The 20,667-nt window shown below is 39.9% G+C and overlaps 1 protein-coding gene across 4 annotated transcripts in view; it reads left to right on the top strand.

Moving 5' to 3' along the window:
• Positions 1–16,765, top strand: part of LOC138266126 (serine dehydratase-like) — an 80,704-nt gene extending 63,939 nt beyond the window's left edge. For all 4 annotated transcript variants that reach the window (XM_069214529.1, XM_069214531.1, XM_069214532.1 and 1 more), the window contains exons 5-8: positions 19–107; positions 6,881–7,108; positions 8,262–8,386; positions 15,235–16,765. In XM_069214529.1, the coding sequence (XP_069070630.1) occupies positions 19–107; positions 6,881–7,108; positions 8,262–8,386; positions 15,235–15,428 (636 nt within the window). In that variant the 3' untranslated portion in view covers positions 15,429–16,765. The remainder of the gene's footprint in view (positions 1–18; positions 108–6,880; positions 7,109–8,261; positions 8,387–15,234) is intronic.
• Positions 16,766–20,667: the final 3,902 nt, after the last annotated feature.

Here is a 20,667-nt window from a genome sequence, read left to right as displayed (position 1 = left end):
TATTCCTTTTATTAATAGGTATGGGATGATGCCAACGAACGAGCACTGGAGTTAGCCAAAAGTGAGGGTTGGGTGTATGTATCTCCCTTCGACCATCCTCTTATCTGGTAAGAAGATATCAGGAATGTGTATTGTGAGGATGAATATCAATTGCCCATGGCCTATTTCTGTAATGTGCCGTTCTGAGGAATTCTTGGATATTTATCTTGACGTTGACACCCTTTCACTCCTAGGTAGATCTCTACATTGATGTCACTCCCTTCTTTGGTAAGAAGACACCTAATCATCGTGTTCAGTGTTAATTTCTCCTTTGCAAATCTAATAGAATGTTAAGGACATTCCTAGAGTGAGAGTAAATTTTATGTTTCTCCATTGATCACTCCCTAATGAAAATGAGCAGTCTAGCGAAAATGTGTGTATGCTTCACGCTGACTCATCTTTACTTTGGTCAAGACTTGCCTAGAGTGAGTGTTAAGTGTGTGCATCTAGGTTAATCATCCCATGGTCTAGCAATGAAATGTAACATTATTGTCTGACGTATGTCACTCTCCGGATCACCATTGCCTCTGGCGCAAAGGTGGTTAAACAGTTTATTGGGTGATTGTCACTTATGTGATGGGACAAATCTCTGATATTGGTAAAATAATTTGGGATGCATGTGTTGTATACCTGCTCGTATGAAACTTTGAGATAGAAAAAGGAGTACTTGGAAGACGTTATGGAATAGGATGTCAGCATCTGATCTTGTCAGGCCGGGTTCTGCTGGTGGTGTAGGAGCAATACCCATCTGTTTTGTATCTCTGTTTGTTGACTTAGCTATTTTATTTGGCAACAAGTTGCTGCTGAGCCCCAATACTCACCTTCAACCTACAGCAGGATCTACTGCCCTCCTTTTGCCACTGTTTTAACAAACAATCATTTTCTAGTGTCTCAGTGGGACACTCAGGACAATCCTTTCTTAGGTAATTACTTCTGAAGACCCGGGGTTATTAAGGCAGAATTGTGACCTGGTTTTCATGGATTTCTATCTTATGAGTAATTCGGTGTTATAGGCTGCAAGAAACAGGGATCTTTGTATACAAGATTTGGTTCTGGTCTTTCTGCAACCTGGCAAGTGTCATAGATCTTCCAATGGGGTTCCTGAATAGATAATGGGAGATGTTCATTCCATGGCTTGAGTAGAAATAATAGTTTCAACAGACATAGAAACAATAGCCTAAATTCATGAATGAAACGTGTTCCTCTCCTGCTTCTTCTGTGATCAGAGGGGCCAGAAGCATTTGAGCAATTTGTCTCTAGTTACTTGGCTAGAGGGAGTAGCTTACGGGAATGGCCTTGATGAAGCCATTGTGAAGTTTGAAGAAAGTTTTGTGAAGGTGATTATAAGTAAATAAATAAGTAATAAAGAGACACTTTTGTATACACGTCACCAAGGGCACAATTTTGGGGGAACCTCAAAACTGCCAGTACCATTATCCTGGGCCTCAGCACTAGCACTATTCCTGAATTAATGTCTTCAGTGAATAACATGCAGATAAAAGGACTATCACAGTTATTAGTTTATGTTTTTCCCATTTTTTCCAAGGTTCTTTTAGATATTCCCACCCCCTCTCTTTTTGCAGGAAGGGGACTCAGGTGCATAACATTGGACCCAAAGTATTCCTGCAAATCTTGTAGTTCCCCTCACCAGACTCATTGAGTTTACTGGAACACTCATGGGGCCTGATGTGTTGTGGTCGCAAACCCTGTGATTCACAAAATCACATTGTTTGTGGCTGATAAATGGCATGTTTTAAAGTGGGGAAAGCATTTCAGACTCGCTCAATGGGTTTAGCAACCAATTTCTAATCACAATTTGGAAGGGGTGTGCAATTGGCGTTCCCTCCTAAATGTGATTTTGTATTGTATGTATCAGTGCCATTGTCCATTTACCAACGCCTCAAAGAAGATGCTAACTGATGCACAGAGGGGGAAGGTATCTCTTTGGGACACTTTTCTCTTTGTGAATTGTGGGGATAGCCTCAGTTAGAGTACGCTGTGGCCTAGGCGACCACTTCCAGCTCTCTGCAATGTTTTCCCAAGTGGGAAACTTGCTTTTAAAAAGAGGCACCTGGTTCTTTCCAGGACCACGGGCTGCTTTAACAAAAAAACAATTCCCCTTTAGGAATGCAGACACAAGGATGGGATTTTTCTGTTCCATTTTCAAGCAATTCTCTGCTGTTAAAAGGGATCATAAGACCTGTTAAAAGAATGGGAGGTTTGTTGTGGTGTGTCAGAAACGAAGGCACCCGAAGACCAGAGGGAACGAGAGTGTTGCTTGTGTGCTTGAGGACAGAACTGAGAAAAACAGTAGAAAGTATGGTGCTACATCTATGCAAGGAGAAGTTTTACTGAAGAGGTTGAGGTAAGCGAGGGAGTGTGCCATTTGAGCCTGATAGAGAGGACGAGGTATGGATCATGTATCCCCCCTCTACGTGACAGAGCTTGGAATACGTAGACTTTATTTAATGGTGGGTTCATATGGCCTTGTTTACACTTAGTAATAGTTTGTACGCCATGCTTGAGGGAGTACATTTTGACACACAGAATTCAGTTTGATTGGTGTACAGTAGTCACTGTAGTTCGAGCCAGAGATGGAAAAGAAGATCATAAAAGGGCGAGCAATTGTGAAGCAGAAATGTGATATACTGTTAGATAGATGGGAGCAAACGTATCTAAAGAGTGTGAGGAGACACTGCGAAGGGATGATGGAAAATGTTCTGTAAGACTGCCAAGAACAGGTCTATTGCCTGGTTCAAGGACTAAGCTAAGAGCACAAATTTGATTATAGAGTGTTGTGGTATTGGAAAGAATATTTATTTTTTTGGTGTTTGTTAGAGAAAAAAGTGAAAGTGTTGTTTCTTTTTGTTTTTATTTATTTACTTACTTATTTTCTTCTGCATTTTTATATGGTGTGAACATTACCAAAAATGTGCTTTGCACTAGAAATAGATAATTCCATGAGGCAATAGGTTACAAGATTTTGGTAACATTACATAACATACAATTTTACATGGAGTGGTGTGCCTCACCCAGTGCTCTAACAATTGGAATTTCTGTCTGTTGCTGCTAAAGAAAACTGTACTGGTGAATTGATGGTTATAGACATATTTTCTGCATCCCACTGCATGGATTTCATTACTACATGATGTCAAGACATGAGTAGAGTCATTGTGGGATATATGTCTTTTGCTTGACTGCTGCCATTCTTGTAATAAGATGCGAGGAGTGATTGCTGAATGTATGCCACTCCCTCTATGCTTTACGGTAGGTAAAAGAATGGTGATTTCTGGGTGTATGTCTTTCCATGACAATCCTCTTCTTCGGAAAACTTAATGTGTAAAGTTATTTTGATGTGTATGAGTTCCCTTGTCCATGTTGATTTGTACAAAGCACATAAACATAGTAATTGTTGGGAGTACATCTCCTACTTGGCAACCCCCCATTCCAGGTGATGTTTTAGTGCTTAGTGACCTAGATCGTACCCTGTGCTAGTGGAATTATACAGCAATGTAGGACCAAAATATGCAACTCTGAAATGTGACATTCCAGAGAGACCATCAATTAAGTTATTAGTCCTTCCAGAGAGACTAGAGATTAAGCTGTTAGTTTGATAATCCAAATTTATATAGTATGATCTGTGTTGATTTGCCGCACAGGAAAGCATTGAAGAAATTATTTCTAGGACAATAATCTTCACTTACCCTCACTCACCAAAACGGCATGCTTCACCACAGGAATCTGTCTAATATTAGGAGGGTGGCGCAATGTCTACCAGGCCCCTCAAAGGGGGCTCTTAAGCCAGGACCTTTTCCCTGCCCATGTGAGTGCTCATGTGTCAGTGATAATCGTGGATGTAGTGTCAGATGGATTAGAGAATTAAAATTGTCTATAGCTCCTTAAAAGGACTTTAGAAAATTATTTATGAGAACTATGGCAAGATTAAAAATACAGAGGGCCAGTTGAATCTGAGATGTTCTGTGATCACATTTCAATTGTTGCCATGTTTTGCGCTGTACTACCGCATATAATCAAGTGGTGCTACTTCAGGACCTTTTAATTGAACCCTATTATATGCAATAGATGTCTAAACCTATTGTGACATGATTATTCTGATGCACACAGTACTATCTGTGTTATACCAGATGAGTCCGTCCTACTTTTGGTGACTCACATGTTCTAAGCAGTACACCTGTTAGGAATAAAAATATAATAGCACACAAATGTTTTTATATGTGCCAACTTATTATTGGTATTGAAGAGTGTTGTCTCTCTCTCTCTCTCTCTCTCTCTCTCTATATATATATATATATATATATATATATATATATATATATATATATGATTCTACTTAGTCCAACATCATGCATCATGCAGATGTGAGTATACACATGCAATTCAAGCATGATCCCCGCAAAGCAATTCATCTCTGAGTCTGATATGTAACCAACTAGGCGGTTGTACCCCTTGTTTGCGACCTATCTGCTCCTTTTAGATATGGATGAAATGGCACCCATGAGCATGAGTTGCCCTAAAAAATGCGGTGAGGGTGGACAGTGATGGGAGGGAAATGTATATATATATTTTTTTTAAATGGCAGCAGCTTTTTTAAAAGAGAAAATGCTCTTTGGTATTTAAAACAGTAGTTAAAACCCCCTGACAGCGATCGACTTGAACAGAGCATCTTGGCATAATCCTTTACCTGTGTAATATGGTGTGTCTGCCGGAGTCCTACCAGCACTCCCCGGTCCTAAATGGTGACTAGGAACCAAACGTGTGTCTTTTTATCTGTTTAGTTACAATTTAATTAGGAACAGGTACATACTGTGGGGCACGTGACTGGGTGGTAACGTTGTTGGCTGCCATTTTGTACTCTGTTTCCTACAGGCTCATTCTTGATTTATAGAGAATATACATTCTCATAGCAGTCCTAATTTTTCATAACACTCGTGAAACTAACCAGAATTATGAAAGGAATCTATTTCTTTTAATCTGTCTAAATTATAAATTTGCTTATGACCAGGTACCATTATCTTTTAAAGGCTCGAGCTGAGTCATGTTACTCTACACACAGAGTACGACTGCCATTCTGTAGTGTATATCTTATTGAATCAGTTGCAAAATAAAAAGATAGGGGGCCAGATGTATCATGCATTTTTGTGTACACAAACAGGATTTTCGCCATTCACAATGGTTCACAAATTGCCACGTACCTCATGAATATTAATGAGGTAGGTCGATTTGCGAGCCATTGGGAATCGCTAAATGAAACTCCTGGAGTTACATACATACTAATAGCGATTACCTAATTGCGGTTTGCAAAAATCGCAATTTGGTAATCGCTTTTGGGAAATTTGATACATCTGGCCCGTAGATACTCATACTCATATTTGTGACAGTCAGGGAAGTAAGAAGAATTATGAACGTCAAGACAGTTCATGTGCTCAAACAATCATCATGGCACGCATATTACGTATACTCCTATCCATGCATTTTACTTATGAGAGTTTGCTTATGTCATACTTGCATACAATTCAAGAGGATAATTACTGAAGCGTATTTTCAAAATATGTAGCAAAGGTAACTAAATTATGAAGCAAGAAACAACAAATTATGCAGCATTATAAATCATATTTTCTGGCGGGATTATGTAGCTATTTTGTGACACATCGCTACAGTAGGAATCCTAAGTGTCACGAAGAATACATCGTTGCCTTGAGAAAAAAAGAATACACATTTATCATATCTAATTGAGAATAATGGCTTTGTCTTACATAGAAGCTCATGATCCCGATTGTAACAATAAGTGTGCCCGTCTAGTCTTCTTGTCTGATGGGTGCATTACTCAGCTAAAACAACTCTACTCGTGCACATTTCTTATAATAAAAAAGTGTGGCCTTTTTTATTCTTCCTAGCACAGTTCTGTTTTAGAACTGGTATCCCGTTTTCGGTCTACTCTGTAGCCACACTTGTGCCTTTAGAAATACCTCCTTCCATTAGGAGCCCTGCAGAACTGTCTTGTAGACTACATATGTGTTAAGTGTATTTCTAGCAGGTACTGTATGATTCAACGCACCACGCCTCTGCTCTTTCGAAAAAAAACTGCTGCTCTAAGAAACAATGTCCCAAATGTAACACGAATTACGCAAATAATGAAACAAAACATTTTCAAGACAAAGAAAAATTAGTTACTTACACTCTGAATTACATGTGATAACACACTGTTTTTTCAGGATGCAGCCAAAAGCCCTCCCAGTCCTTCCACAAGGCATATTAACTCTATCTGAGTAACGTTGCACCCATTAGTACCCGTTTAACACCTGAATATCACAGTCAAAGGCTGAAAGTTGAACAGTTAACTTTCGCTGAGTGGCTGCCTCTGTGGTACACCACAAATGTGTTCCTGTCAGTAACCTTTAATCCGTTTGAGCTAGAAACACATTTTGGCTCCAATCTACAATTGTGCAGCAGATCCTGAAAAAAGTGGCAAGTTCAATAAACCCATAATTATGAGGAAAATGTTTTACCCTTGAGTTACCATCCCCTGCTCAGTAGGGATCCTTCGACAGTGAATATTGGGGATATGATATTCCATTGTCTACCCCATACCCAGCTTAGGAGAAAGGTGAATGCTGGGTGCCTGCGTGTCTGAATCTTTATGCTCTGATCTGCTTGGAATGAGGGCCATAGAACTCCTCCCACCCTCGTCCTTGTGCAATACTTTATGCAAACATACAGTCGATGAGCCCAAGGCCTCTTATATATCTATTGCTTTCTGTTTGTGATGCCTTGTATTCTTGATAGGGAAATTATATATGTGATCTTCCTGCTGTTGTTCCAGGGAAGGTCACAGCAGCATCATCAAGGAGCTGAAAACCTCAATGCCATGTAAACCAGGGGCCATCATTCTGTCAGTTGGAGGAGGAGGCCTACTGGTGGGTGTGGTAGAAGGCTTGCAGGAGGTGGGCTGGGCTGATGTACCTGTTATTGCCATGGAAACCAAAGGGGCGGATTGCCTGAACGCATGCCTAAAGGCTGGAAAAAAGGTCACTCTTCCAGACATAACCAGGTGGGTAGCTAACTTGGATTAATTGACCAATGGCGTGCTGTCAAAGTAACTAATGCTGCTAGGAGATGTTTATAGGGAATGGTTATGTCTCAGATAATTTTTCTCCAAGCAAACTGCTCGGCATAAATTGAGAACAGCGTCTTTGTTCAATTTATAAAAGGTTGAAACAGCTGCTGGATCCAGACCACGAGACCTCATCTGTATAGAGAATGCTTTTTCCTATGGATTGGTGTTAGGTCGCATTCATTCTCAGCATTAGGAGTCTTAGGGGCCGATTTATAATTTGGTGGACAGTGGTTTGGCAGTCAGAGTGATAGAGTAATTAGCTCCGGTGCCTTGACCTCACCTCTGGCCACCAAATTATGAAATGGTTGCCAAACCTGCCCTCATTTCTTACAGCATTGCCAGTAACTGCCCTTCACTGCAGTTCATATAAATGCTTTTTCTAGTGTGACGCACGGCTGCGTCAAGCATGACTGAGTTGCATGGCAAAGAGTTTACTTTAAAAAAATAAAATAAAATCCCGATGCTGAATTTTGTTTTTGAAAATAAAAAGACAATGCTCCCTCCCTTCTCCATTGGAGTCCTCTGGCATGACAAACAGAGCGTTTTGTAGTTTTTATTGTGCCTTACTGCCACTGTTTTCCTGGCAATGACGGCAGTGAAAACTGACATCTTATTCTGCCCATCTAAATTAGGTGGGTGGAATTAGAGGTCTACCTCAGATGGCCATTACTCTGTCTTGGGGGGGGGGGGGTGGGGTTAGTCACAGCAGAGACAGTGCATTGTCCGCTGTGAATAAACCAAAGCTCGGCCTGGATTTAAAACGGGCGGGGGACCACAATCTTGGCGGTATGGATATTCCGTCACCACTGTAAGAACAAATACCAGCAAGACTTTCACTATGTCTCTTAGAATGATAACAAAACTACTCAATATTAGTTTTCTTAACAGTAAAGCATTAAAAATATGATGTTCTCAGTACCTTTGAAACTCCCGGTGTTCCCTCACGTTGCATGCTCTCTCAGTCCCATCCACTGCCCTGTCCTGCTCTGGATTTCTCCTGGTTCAGATTGTGAGGCGTCCTCTTCTCGAGTGGAGATTACTTCTGGTTAAATGCTTCCATTGCAATGTATCTTTCCTGATTTTACAGCGTAGCAACATGTTTAGGAGCCAAATCCCCAGCAGAGCGTGCTCTGCAGTGTGCCAGAGAGTGCCCAGTCATATCCGAGGTGGTGGATGACCGGGAAGCTGTGGAAGCCATGGAGAAGTTCCTAGGTGAGCATTACAACACCTTACATTGAACAACTATAAAATACAAATTAAACAAATTCTCGAAGCTGAGCTAATAGAATAATAGGGGCCAATTAAACTTGGTGGATGCACAGAATGTAGCAGTCATTGACACTCATATCCCCATTGAGTATCAGTGGGATGAAAAAATCAGGCTTGATGAGCAGAAAACAGGGTGATTTACTACAATATGGAGTTTTTAATATTGTCCTCCAACAATATTAATTAACACGATATCAAGTACGTATACAAGTAAGTGTAAATTCATTATTCCAAACCCCACATCTACTCACCTTGAGTTTTATATTCTGATGTCATTGTTGCAGGTTGATAGTGTTGCACCTCAGTGTTCTGACATACAACCGAAATAAATTTTCTGTGCACTTAACTAAATGTGTACTTTTAGTGAACATTCTAATACAATATCACATAATCCAGTAATATCACTTTCCTACATGGAACATCCATTCCAGTTACCAGTTAAAAATTGGAGCTAATTATGCACCAAGAAGTGGGTAAAAATACGCCATATATTTATTTCTAACTTACAGTAACTTCATGATTACCTTTTCCAGTACTTAATTTATGAAAGAAAAGGTGCCGGGGCCAGATTTCTTTCTCAGAAGCCTGCCTTCTGCCCTAACAAGTGTTTTTGAGGCTGCTGAATACCAAGACTGTCTAGTCTTGATTTCACTTCATGCCCCTTTTATCGATGACCAAACACTCCATTCCCTTTGTCTCACTCATTTAAGTTATTTTTAATCCTTGCTGTCTCCCATTGTCGTTGTTTTTAAATCCTTCTCTTCTTCCCCACTTTTTTGCCTCTCTCGCTTTTTTTCTGGGTCAAAGTCTGATGATGAAATAAAGTTGTGGTCCCCAAAAATGAATGCCAGTGGGCTCCACCTGCAACCATAAGCTCAAATTAAGCATTGGCTTTTGCACTAAACCTATTGCTGGAATCTAGGAATTACAGCAAATCTGCCTACATATTATAATTTATGGATTCCATTAACCCATTGAGGATAATTGCATTGGCATTAGAATTGAAACTGCACACATGAAGCATAGCTTAGGTGACCAGAAAGCTCATTGCTCTCACTGAAGCCCTCATTTAGAGTACAATGTAGCTGAGGGGGCCTGAGGTCAACGGGCTGTAGATTTTGGTAGCGTAGATGAAGAAGGCACCAAGAGAAGCACCAATACTAGCTTTGGCCTTCATCCCATTCCATGCTATCTGAATCCTGCATTTGTATCCTAACCATCCTCACCCTCTTCTGCAGAAACCTTAGCTTCCACCCTTCCTTGCTGCAAGTGCTCCTTCTTAGAACAATTCTCGAAACTATAAATTGTTTAATATTACTCATGGAACATCTTCCTGTGTGATTACTCCATCAGCTCCTACCGTAACCCAATACATTGATCTTAGGTCTTTTAAGATATGGGTTTTCCATAATAACTCACTGTATTGGCCTCTATTTGCCATCCGTATTTGAAACATATTATAAATGGAAACAAATTAATCTGCTCTAAATCTCCAGTAAATGTACTAGAGCATTGCTTTAAAAATCCCATTGCCATTTACTCCTTTAAACCATTTAATGGTGGGATTGTTATGCAACCCTGTACCATCAGTTTCTATAGAAATGCACTGATGAGTTTTAATCAGATATGGTAATTTGCCTTTAACAGCCTCACAGTTGCCATGGTCTTTAACTTTTACCTTATGTGTATATACTTGAGTAGAGAAGCAAGGGAAATGATACCACACTCTTCCGCCCACACAAACCCACTTAAATATGCAGGTACCGATTCAAAACCCTAATTATTTCTGCTCTTTGATTCAGTTTTCGCACTCTGACCTTTGAACTTGCTCACACAACTGTGGATGAACTCACTAGAGGGTATGGACAATCCCGGTCCTTTCACACTCAAAACCATTTTGCCAAATGCCTTTGTCCATTTTCATACACACAATTACTGCTGTTTACAAATTCATGTGCAAACCTGAAATAAAAAGGTAATAGCTGTAGACATATAGGCCCTGGATGCCATGAACGCACAGGAAAGACCACACAGTTCTTATTTCTACCCCCAAAATGGCATACCTTCACAGCCAGAAAATGCACATATTAAGCATTTCTGTCTCAAATTACTAATGTAACAAACTTCCACCCACCTCATCCACCAAAACTTTAAATTTATTCTCTGAGAAACTGCGAAGTTTAGACACATTGCATTAGAAATAAGGTCTCTGTCTTCCCTTATATGCCTTTACCCATATTGCCTTCCAGAAAGATGTCCAGCAGTTTCCAAACAATTACTTAAACCATGGAGGCCACATTTTTATAGACAGTTTCATTCCAGTGAATTTCAGGAAAACCTTTTACCTGCATACGTGTTTAGCATCTTTAAATCATGTATGCTTTCCTTGCTAAAGGGATAGTTGAACTGTATGTTTAGTCAGATATCTATCTTTAAGTAGGGGAAACAATCAAAAGATATTGGGCCTCCAGTTGTAATTTTTCTAATTTAAAACACTCGATTCTCTGCTCTTACAATCCTCTTTCAGGCACTTTTGGATGATCAGGACAGCCACTCTGTTGGTGTCAGATGATTTGATGCTATGCTTCCTGTTGGTGATACACAGTTGTACTGCTTAATCTTTCCGTGGCTTTTGATATGGTCAGCCATAACATTCTATTTTTGCTCACCTTGGAAAAGGCGGAAATTTCCTGCCACTGGTTCCCTTCCTCATTCTTTATAGAACACCAATAGGTTAAGATTGAGTTTTCCAGGTCACTCACTGTTGTCTTGTCCTGATGAGTGCCGAGAGGTCAGTTTTATCACCCATGTTGTTTAGCTATTATAACAATAGGCATATCCAGTGCCATAACATAGAATGGAAAAGAATGCAATAACACCAAACCAACTCTGTCAAAGGGTGTCCTTTTAGGATCACATTCTTTGACTGAAGATTTACTTCGAACTGATTTGAAAATTGAATGTCTTACTTCTCCTTGAAATCTAATCTCGCAAAAATAAAATACTTTATTCTCTCCTCGAATGATTCCTCTGGACTCACCCAACCAACATAAAATCATACATTTAACCCCTTTTGGAATTTGCCCATTTTAGTGTGATCCCTACCAAATCCTGGGTGTGTTCTTGTTTCCAACACTCAATGCTTTTGCATATCGTTACACTGGCACAAAAGGCCAGCAGCTAATTACATCTTCTACTTAATTGGTCTTTCTATCAGTGATAGCTTGACGATTGTCTAATCTCTGGTCCTCATCCACTTCAATGGCAGCAAAAGCCCTCTAATTAGCCTTCGCAAAACAACTATGGTTCCTTGAAAGATATTTTTCTTGCTGATCCATGCTTCCTCTTTGACAACCCTTCAATGCTTGCATCACCTTTGCTTCAGTCTCAAAGTAGCCCTAATCTCTGCTCACAGAAGTCTCACATCATTAATTTTCTAGTCTTGGCAACAATATAGACTTCTGAGCTTCTTGAACTAGCCCACAGTCTTTGACTATTGATCAGTCTTCATTCTTCTCTGCATTAGATCCTCAACCTCATTGAATCAATTGTGACTTTGATCTTTGACCCATACATCTTGACATACATTATTGCATTGTAATTGTGTTTATTGTTGTTATGCCCTCTGTCACTGCATTTGTGGATAGATTTATAATTTCTTCAATATCATTTTTAAAAAACATGAAATGTGTTACAATGATCATCTGTAAGCAACTGAGGGCCTCAGGTCACGTTTGCGGTCGGACCGCTGCCAAAGTGGCAGTCCAACCGCCGACAACGCCAGGCTGCTGCCAGCGTGCAGCCTGGTGATCCAGGCGGTTGTATTCTGCCAGGGCAGTGCTGCAAGCAGCGGTGCCCTGGGGATTACGAGTCCCCATCCACCAGCCTTTCCATGGCGGTTTATACCGCCATGGAAAGGCTGGCGGAATGAGGGTCTTTGGGGGCCCCTGCACAGCCCATCGCGCATTCCACTGCCTGAATTAAGGGCAGTGGAATGTGCGAGGGTTGCTGCTGCACCCGCCACACTGCCACATTGCAGCCGTCTCCATTAGGAGCTGGCTGCAACATTAAGGCCCTGTTCACCGCAGGGCCAACGGGCAGAAACTCAGTTTCCCGCCAGCCCTGCTGTGAGCTCCTAATAGGACTGGCGGGGTTCAGGCCGTACAGGCGGCTTGATGGCGGAAAAGTTTGGCGGGCGGCCTCTACTGCCCGCCAAACTCATAATGAGGCCCGAGTGTCTTGTAGCAAAAGGACGTGATTAGGACTGGAACTGTGGAACAAATAACAATGTTGACTCAAAATACACTAAGTTTATTGAAACTGGTTAGGGATCTCCTGGAACAGTTTTTATATTTATGAAATTATGTAAAGAAAACAGAGATTGATGACATTTCCACCACGTAAACATCCTTCAGTTTGTTTTTCTTCTTCTTTTCATTTACATATTGCCAAACATCCATTCTTTTACTCAAAATGTCATCCCTATCTCACCTCATCCTATCCTGTCTCAGCTCCTCACTTCTATTTCTTTATTTTTACTTTTTATCCTATATTTATCTTCCTTTCTCTGTCTGTTTCTGTTTGTGGCCATTGGCATGTAAGATAGTCCAGTCTATAGATTGTTTTTTTATTTATTTCTTTAATCAAACATATAGTTGGTAGGATCTCAAACCCTATGACAATACTTAGTGTGTAAAAGAAACAAGCATGTCATAATTGCCTCCCTCAACTACCAACCATCAAGATAGGATTGCTGTATCTTTTTAGAATTCCAATACTGCATGCAATTCTGGATGCAGTCTCCTCCTATCCTCAACTTCTCAGTTATGGTGAAAAGCTTGTCTAATATGCATTTGGTCAGTCCTAAGCTAAGCAGTTGCGGCTGATGAACTTATGAAGTGGCAGGACTTAGTTACCTTTGATTGATTTTGCATGCATTCAAACATTCCTAATCTGCTTTTATGGGACGAGACTGTTGCTACCACATAAACATAAATAAACAAGCCCTCTCTTCTCTAACCACTAACCTGAATAAAGGAGGGGTAAGAGGCTGCAGTGCTGCGCTCAGGTCAGCCTGGAAGGTTTGCAGTGGCATTGCATAAGCACTGCAGAAAGAGACTGCAGTGCCTGCTAGTACTGCTGATGCCACCAGCTGGGTCCTCTGTCAGGAGGCAGGTCAGACGCTCATTAAAGTTTAACTGAACTCTTGTTCATGCTGCATGCTGCTGGCATTGCTAGCTTGGTGGGAAGAGATAACATACAGCAGTTGACCTTAATGTCAGGATGGGATACTCACTGCATGAGACATTGACTTTCTGAGTGCACTTCGTGTGCAAGAAATTTCTGGAAGCAGAGGGTACTGAAATTTGTACTTTTGGTGATCAGCTCACTGCTTATTTGATGTTAAGAAGGGCTGGAGTGGAGTAAGGTGAGTCCGTGTCCTTGATGAACTCCTCTCTAGCCCCTCCGAAAGCCCAGCCAACAGCGAGGAGAAAGCAAAAGGAGGGTGGAACCCACGACATTCCTCCGAGCCTGCACCACTCACTACTACCTTGACTGTGCTTGTCTGTGCCGCTTCCGGGCCATTGAAACCTATGCCACTGAGTTGGCCCCGACTTGGGCCACAAACAATTCACCCTAAGTCAGATAAAACCATTGGCACTAAGAAAAGGACACACTTCTTCATTGACGTAAGCACTTTCACGTGTGCCTCAGGGGCGAGTTAGAATCTCGCTCAGCACAGGTGCAATTACATGCCCTGCAATGAAAAAAACAGACATCTAAGCCTGATAGTGCAGCCTTTCCTTTTAGTTAGTTGTTTGTGTGCTTCATTTTTCTCCTTTTTCTCTCCTCCTCTCATCTGTGTGTCAGGGCCTTTTGCTCACATGCACCAACCATTGCAGTTAAGGATCCTATATGAGCAGGCTGTGGTTCAACATAGTACACAATACCTCTGGAATAATTTCAACCTCTTTCTTTCAATCACTGTTCCCCCCATTTCTACTCATTTCTGTCACTTCTCTCTTGGGGTCCCGTTGTGTAAATGTAATGACGTCATGAGACTGCCACAGCCAGTCTTTAGGCTACAGTAAGAGTCGGACGATGGTAAATTATTGGCTGAAATTTTGGGTTGGGCTGGTAGGATAAGATTTTGATCCCATACCTCATGGGTGCTGTACTATCAGCTTTACTGTCAGCTCCAGCTACATGGGTTTGTTTCTCCAGCCTACCTTGTCATTCTCTGTCTCTGTTTTTTTTCTCCTTTCTCTTTCGCTATTTCTCACTTTTTCTCTTTCTTTTTCATCTGAACCTGCATTTACATACATTTACAAACTGTTTCAGTGGGTGGGGAAGGGTGGTGCCTACATTGGTGGTGGTAGTCACATTCTGTCTGTAAATGAATCAATTGGTGCACAATGTGGGCATTAATTGGCTGCTTCGCTTTCTTGTTTGTAGTCCATGGTACAACCAGTGGGGGAAATAAAGACGGTCGGCTGGCGTGGTCATTGAGTTTTGGTGACATAGTTGGAGGTGGTGCCTAGTATGACAGGAGTGGTTAGTAGTCTTTGAGATGAACAAGATGGTCGGTCTGCTTGGCAGATGAGCAGGTAAATAGGTGCAGTACAGAGGAATTCAGCTGATGTATTAGTAGAGTGTTGAGTGTGTAGATATCATTGTGCAATGCTTGTGCTGATAGATACATTGGTAGAATTGGTAGAATGTGATAGACGTTGGAATGAAAGAGATTGCAAGTAATAATTTTGCTGTCCCTTTGCCTTTTTCATCTGCAGATGATGAGAGAATTTTGGTGGAGCCAGCCTGTGGGGCGTCATTGGCAGCTATCTACTCTGGGCTGATTCAGCGGTTGCAGAGTGAGGGCCGTCTGACTACAAACCTGGCCCCAATTGTTGTCATTGTCTGTGGAGGGAGTAGCATCAACCTTGCCCAGCTCAAGGCCTTGAAGATCAGACTTGAGATGGAATGACCTTAACTGCCACATTCCCTGGACCCAAGCATCTGGCACGAGGGTCAGAAAAGGCCTTTTCTCCTACCTCCTCTTGAGCCTGTCAGTTTGTTGGTCAGAGCCGTGACAAGAGCTTTTGCTCCTGCCTTACCTTGAACCTAAGAAACTGGCAGAAAGGTATTAACTTAGAACTTGTGAATGACTGCTCCTCCTCTACAGAATGTTAATATAGCAGAGAAGGACTTGTGATCCAGGATCTTTTTAGTCAGATAAAGACGCTGACATTTTCTGCTAGTAAACCCAACCTATGAGGAGACTTGAAGAATTGGGTTAAGCCTGTATTTTTGTTTCGTTAAAATTACCTTATTAAAATGAATAACAAAACAAATTTCAATGTCTGTATCAGCTTGTAAAGTAAAGGAACTTAATCAATCTCCTTGATACCACTTGTTGGTGGAGAAATGCTCCTAGGAAGAAAAGGATCACTGGCATGGCAAATCTACTTCGACTCTCTGATGTTTAGTAGATCAAATAATATTGTGTAAGTGACCTGGAGTGAGATGCCTTTAGCAATAACATTATTCTCTGAAAGAATATTGATTTTCAGAACTGTAGAGTATTATTTCTTGAGACACACATATTATCTCAATAATTAATGAAACCTGTGAACCAGTATCTGCAGGATGGTACAGGGCATTTGGGGAAACATGAGGATGTGGTGTACTTTCAGTTTAGTGCTTCAAATGTACCTCAAAATGTATTTGTCATCTTTTGGTCTTTGCTTCTATTTTAACACTTGTTCACCCCTCTGTTGTCCTGTTTTTCCTTCTACCATTTATTTTTTAGTCTTTTTGCCACCCTCTGCCTTTTTACCTCTGGATGTAACTCTATTACCCCTTTTTCCATGTTATCTTTCTTTTCTTATTTTCATCCCAGTCTTCCTTTCCCCCTTCCTTTTTTCTTGTTTTCTCTGCCTTCACCCACCTTATTTTATCAATTCCTTTATTTTTTGTGTCAATTTTCTGTATATTTTCCAATTTCTAATCTTAGATGTACAACTTTAGCAGTAATAAGGCATAAAGTAAACAGTTTAAACTACTGAAGAACTACCAGTCCTCTTTTAGACAGCTGCTTCATATTTTTATGTGTCAGCATAAAATGCAAAGCTTTTTGACCCAAGCATCAGAAAGATACGGGGAAGACATTATTTCAATCCCAAATGAATTTTCAAATGTTGACAAAAGCCCCGTCCGATTTGTATTCTAATTATTTAAACTACAGTATTGAGGTATGATGTTCATGTAATGATACAAACTAAATATTAATTAAATCAAAATAAATCTTTACTGATCAGTTGGAAAACTATAGATCCACCACCGTTGTACTATTTAAAAGAAGAATGTGTGCTCATAATCCTATGCACATACATGGTTAGTCTTGTGACATAATTGTAGATTTCTCTGGCAGAAATTGGTTTCATCAGCTAGGAAGCCCTTGCCTCCTACTAGATTCTCTACTTTCTGCACCTTTCCAGTACCAGATTGGTCCAGCCCTCCATCATCTCACCAGGTAGGAAAGGCCAGAAGGTGGTCGAAGCAGCTTGTTTTCTATTGAGCTGGCATTGTGGGGGATGAATCATGTTTGCACCTAAGTTTGAGGCACCTGTATAGGTTTCCTAAATTGGAGAAAGGTCACAGTGTGGCGGTTGAAGATGAATCTGTGGGCATGTGCTCCTGGTTCATTACCCACCTTTGCCCTGATTAACAAACCTGCATTTTGTAGTAGGCAAAGTAGTACTACGGTAAACTACTTACAACAAAATGTAATTCACAAACCTACAAGTGTAAGTCTCCACCTCTATCTTTCCTAGCTTTTTTGTGGGGATATCCTCAACTTGGGAATTTATTTTTCAGTAGTAAATGTTGAAGGGATCAGGGGTACTGCCTGGAAAAGCGACATACTCAGTTCCCAATGGGAGTGGTTTAGGGAGAAGTAAGGGGGGTTGGAGTGGGCTTTAGAGAGGGATATGGATCTACACACAAAAGAATATGCCCATTCCTTTTCACAAACTGCATTTCAAAAATTACTACAGCCCAAAATGACCCAAAAAAGTAGCAAATGTACTTCGGAGTTGGAGAAAGTCCAGCACCAGATATGGGCAACTCTTAGTACTGCAACACCCACTCATAATAATGGAGGAAGGCACTGAAAATAAAACCCCTTAGAAAAAAATGTGTAAAATTAAATTATTTGAATTAGTTAAAAATGAAAAATAATTAATTGTCAAAAATTATAAGAAAATAAAATATTTTATTTTAAAACATTTTATTAACCTTTTTTAAAGTTAAATTGCAACATTCATTTTTTATTAAAATATAATGAAAATACTTTTAATTTATTCTCCACACGGCATTTAATAATGTTTTATACATAATAAAACCAATATATTTTTTACTTGAGTTTTTTTAATCTTCAGGAAAATAAATTCAATTTAATATATTCAAATGATTACATTTCAAATTATAATACATTTACAATAAATATATACAATTCATTTACATTATTATTTTTAACATACAAATATGTATCATATTTGTTTTCATAGTAAGGTTGGATACTTTTCCCCATACTTTACCATTAGGGGATCTCTGATATTCAGTGTGAATTAATTTGATATATTTGTTATATATGCAGAACAAAATAAAAGAATGCTACAGGACGTTTAACTTAGTTTTGAATTAAATATTTAATAATTCAATCAATTTAACATTATTTTTTTAAGATAAAAAAATCCAACTTGAACTAAAATGTTTATAGTTATTTATTATGTACTAACAATTGCAAAGAGGCATATAGAATACATTTAGAATATTTTATTTTTTATATTACATTTGCCTTTATTGTTAAATTAAAGTTAAAATATGTTATTATAAAATAATATTTGTTTTTAATAATGTTTAAAATTAATCACATTAAACCAACATACATATACATTTGCAATGTTTAAACAAATTAATTTAATTTAACATTATTTCCTATTGCACCTTTTGCCAGTGCAATCACAAATTTTACTTCACCCCTGTTGCAGGGGATAGCTGTAGGAGCGTGCCCCTTTTGGCATGGTTACCCCACCCCCACTTTTTGCCTGCCATTGATGCTGACTTGACTGAGTGTGTGCGGAGATCCTGCTACCAGACCCCAGCACCAGTGTTCTTTCCCTAAATTGTACCATTGTTTTCACAACTGGCACAACCCTGGCACACAGCTAAGTCCCTTGTAAAAGGTACCAGTGGTACCAAAGGCTCTGTGGCCAGGGAGGGTCCCTAAGGGCTGCAGTATGTATTATGCCACCCTAAGGGACTCCTCACCGAAAACATGCACACTGCCATTGCAGCTTGTGTGTGCTAGTGGGTAGAAAATGGTAATGTTGACATGATATCTCCCTCTGGGTGCCAAGTCTACCAACCAATGTCGGCGGCAGGCCTTAAGCACTAAGGCAGTGTGCATTATAGCACAGGTGATTGGAAAGTTGCATGAGCAATATACCCCTACAGTGTCTAAAGTCAATTCTTAGACATTGTAAGTGCAGTGTGACCATATTTCAATTTCCAGCTTTATTTCAACAAAAATACCATAAAATCATATCATACACAACGATCTTCAGTGTGAGAAAAAACAATTTAAGAAGAAAAGACAATAATGAGATCCTCAATGTGATAAAAGGCGCCTCGTCCAAATTCCTGTTATACAACATACACAAGGTCTGAGATATAAGTTAAAAGTTAAAATATGTGCAAAACAAAATAATTTGATTTAAAAACTTGTGCCAGATACAGACCATCGAAAAGAAAGCGATGAGAGCCTTACCATCAGTGTTGCGGCTCACTTACAAAATTCGATGTATAATAAAACATTGTGTTCTTTTCGCAAGAAATTAAGGGCCATGTGTACAAACACTTTTTCCCATAGACTTTTTCCCATAGAATGGGTAAAAATCTTTGCTACATCTGGCCCTAAGTTTTCAACATTATCATCCCACTTCAAATCACAAAGCATAGTAATAAATTTAAAACAAAAATCCTCAAAATCTAAAATCCGGTGGCATGCATTCTCCCACTCTGCATAATAATTTATAACGTAATAAAATATATGTATATACACACATAAAGAGAATTTTAATCAAAAACACAGTTATGGACTTTCAATAAAGGTTTTACATAAATACTTAGGATTTGGCTCTAATATGCCAGATTGCTGCTAAGAACTTTGCCACCGCACATACCACGGCGGTCCAGTGCGGGCTTGTTCTGCAAATCCTGAGGGCCGAGTGACGCTCCCTAATGCCCAGGGTTTTGCAGAGTGGTCTGATCCAACAAGCCCTTTGTTTTTTTTAAGCTGGACAATGGAATAAGGCATGGCAAATATTCTCTTTGGTCTTACTTCCCATTGGGCAAGAGTCTCTTTGGCTTTCGTTTTGCTTCCATTTAGAAGTAAGATCACGTAGTGGTAAGGATCCATTTCTAAATTTAATACAAAGTGCACGTGCTAAGGGTAGTTTAATCATGTCCAAATAATGCTCAAATTCATAATGACACTTAACTGATAAAAAGCTGTCCATCGTGCTACACTTTTTCTAAATTGTGCAATTTGCCGTGGCCCCATAGCTCTGCACCATTCAGAATTCCCTCTCTAGCTTGAATTTTATATATTTCCATCACTGGTGTGATAGAAAAACTGGGGGCTCTGCCGGCAAATCTCAGAATACCCCCTGCCTTTTGTTTCAGGGACATAATACACCTAACAATTGGGCTGACCATTTATGGGAATCCTCTAATCTGACTCCAGATAGTCGAAGTCTGAGACTCTTTTGAGAGTTTTAGCAACTAGCAATATCGTTTTGTTCACTTTATGTTTTGTGTCACCAAAAACCATATATTTGGTTTTGGTGCTATATAGTTGTAAACCATACTCCCTACAGAACCCCAGTAATTTTTCAAGGAGCCTAAATAATCCAGAGTCAGTTTGCAATAATAATGAAGTGTCATCAGCAAACAATAGGCACAGTGTCTTTGCCCCACCCAGTTTAGGGGCATTGCTTTCGCAATCATATAAATAGGGGATGCAAGCATTTATAAAAAGTAAAAAGAGTGTGAGGGTCAACACGCAGCCCTGTCTCACACCTTTCTGTATTGGAAGCTTTCCTGTTAGTTCCCTGTTTGTTCCCCACCTTAATCTGGCAAAGCTCTTAGAATTCAGTACC

Source organism: Pleurodeles waltl, chromosome 11, assembly GCF_031143425.1.
Source record: "Pleurodeles waltl isolate 20211129_DDA chromosome 11, aPleWal1.hap1.20221129, whole genome shotgun sequence".
Taxonomy (NCBI): Eukaryota; Metazoa; Chordata; class Amphibia; order Caudata; family Salamandridae; genus Pleurodeles; species Pleurodeles waltl.
This window is presented reverse-complemented; position numbering and strand designations above follow the sequence as displayed.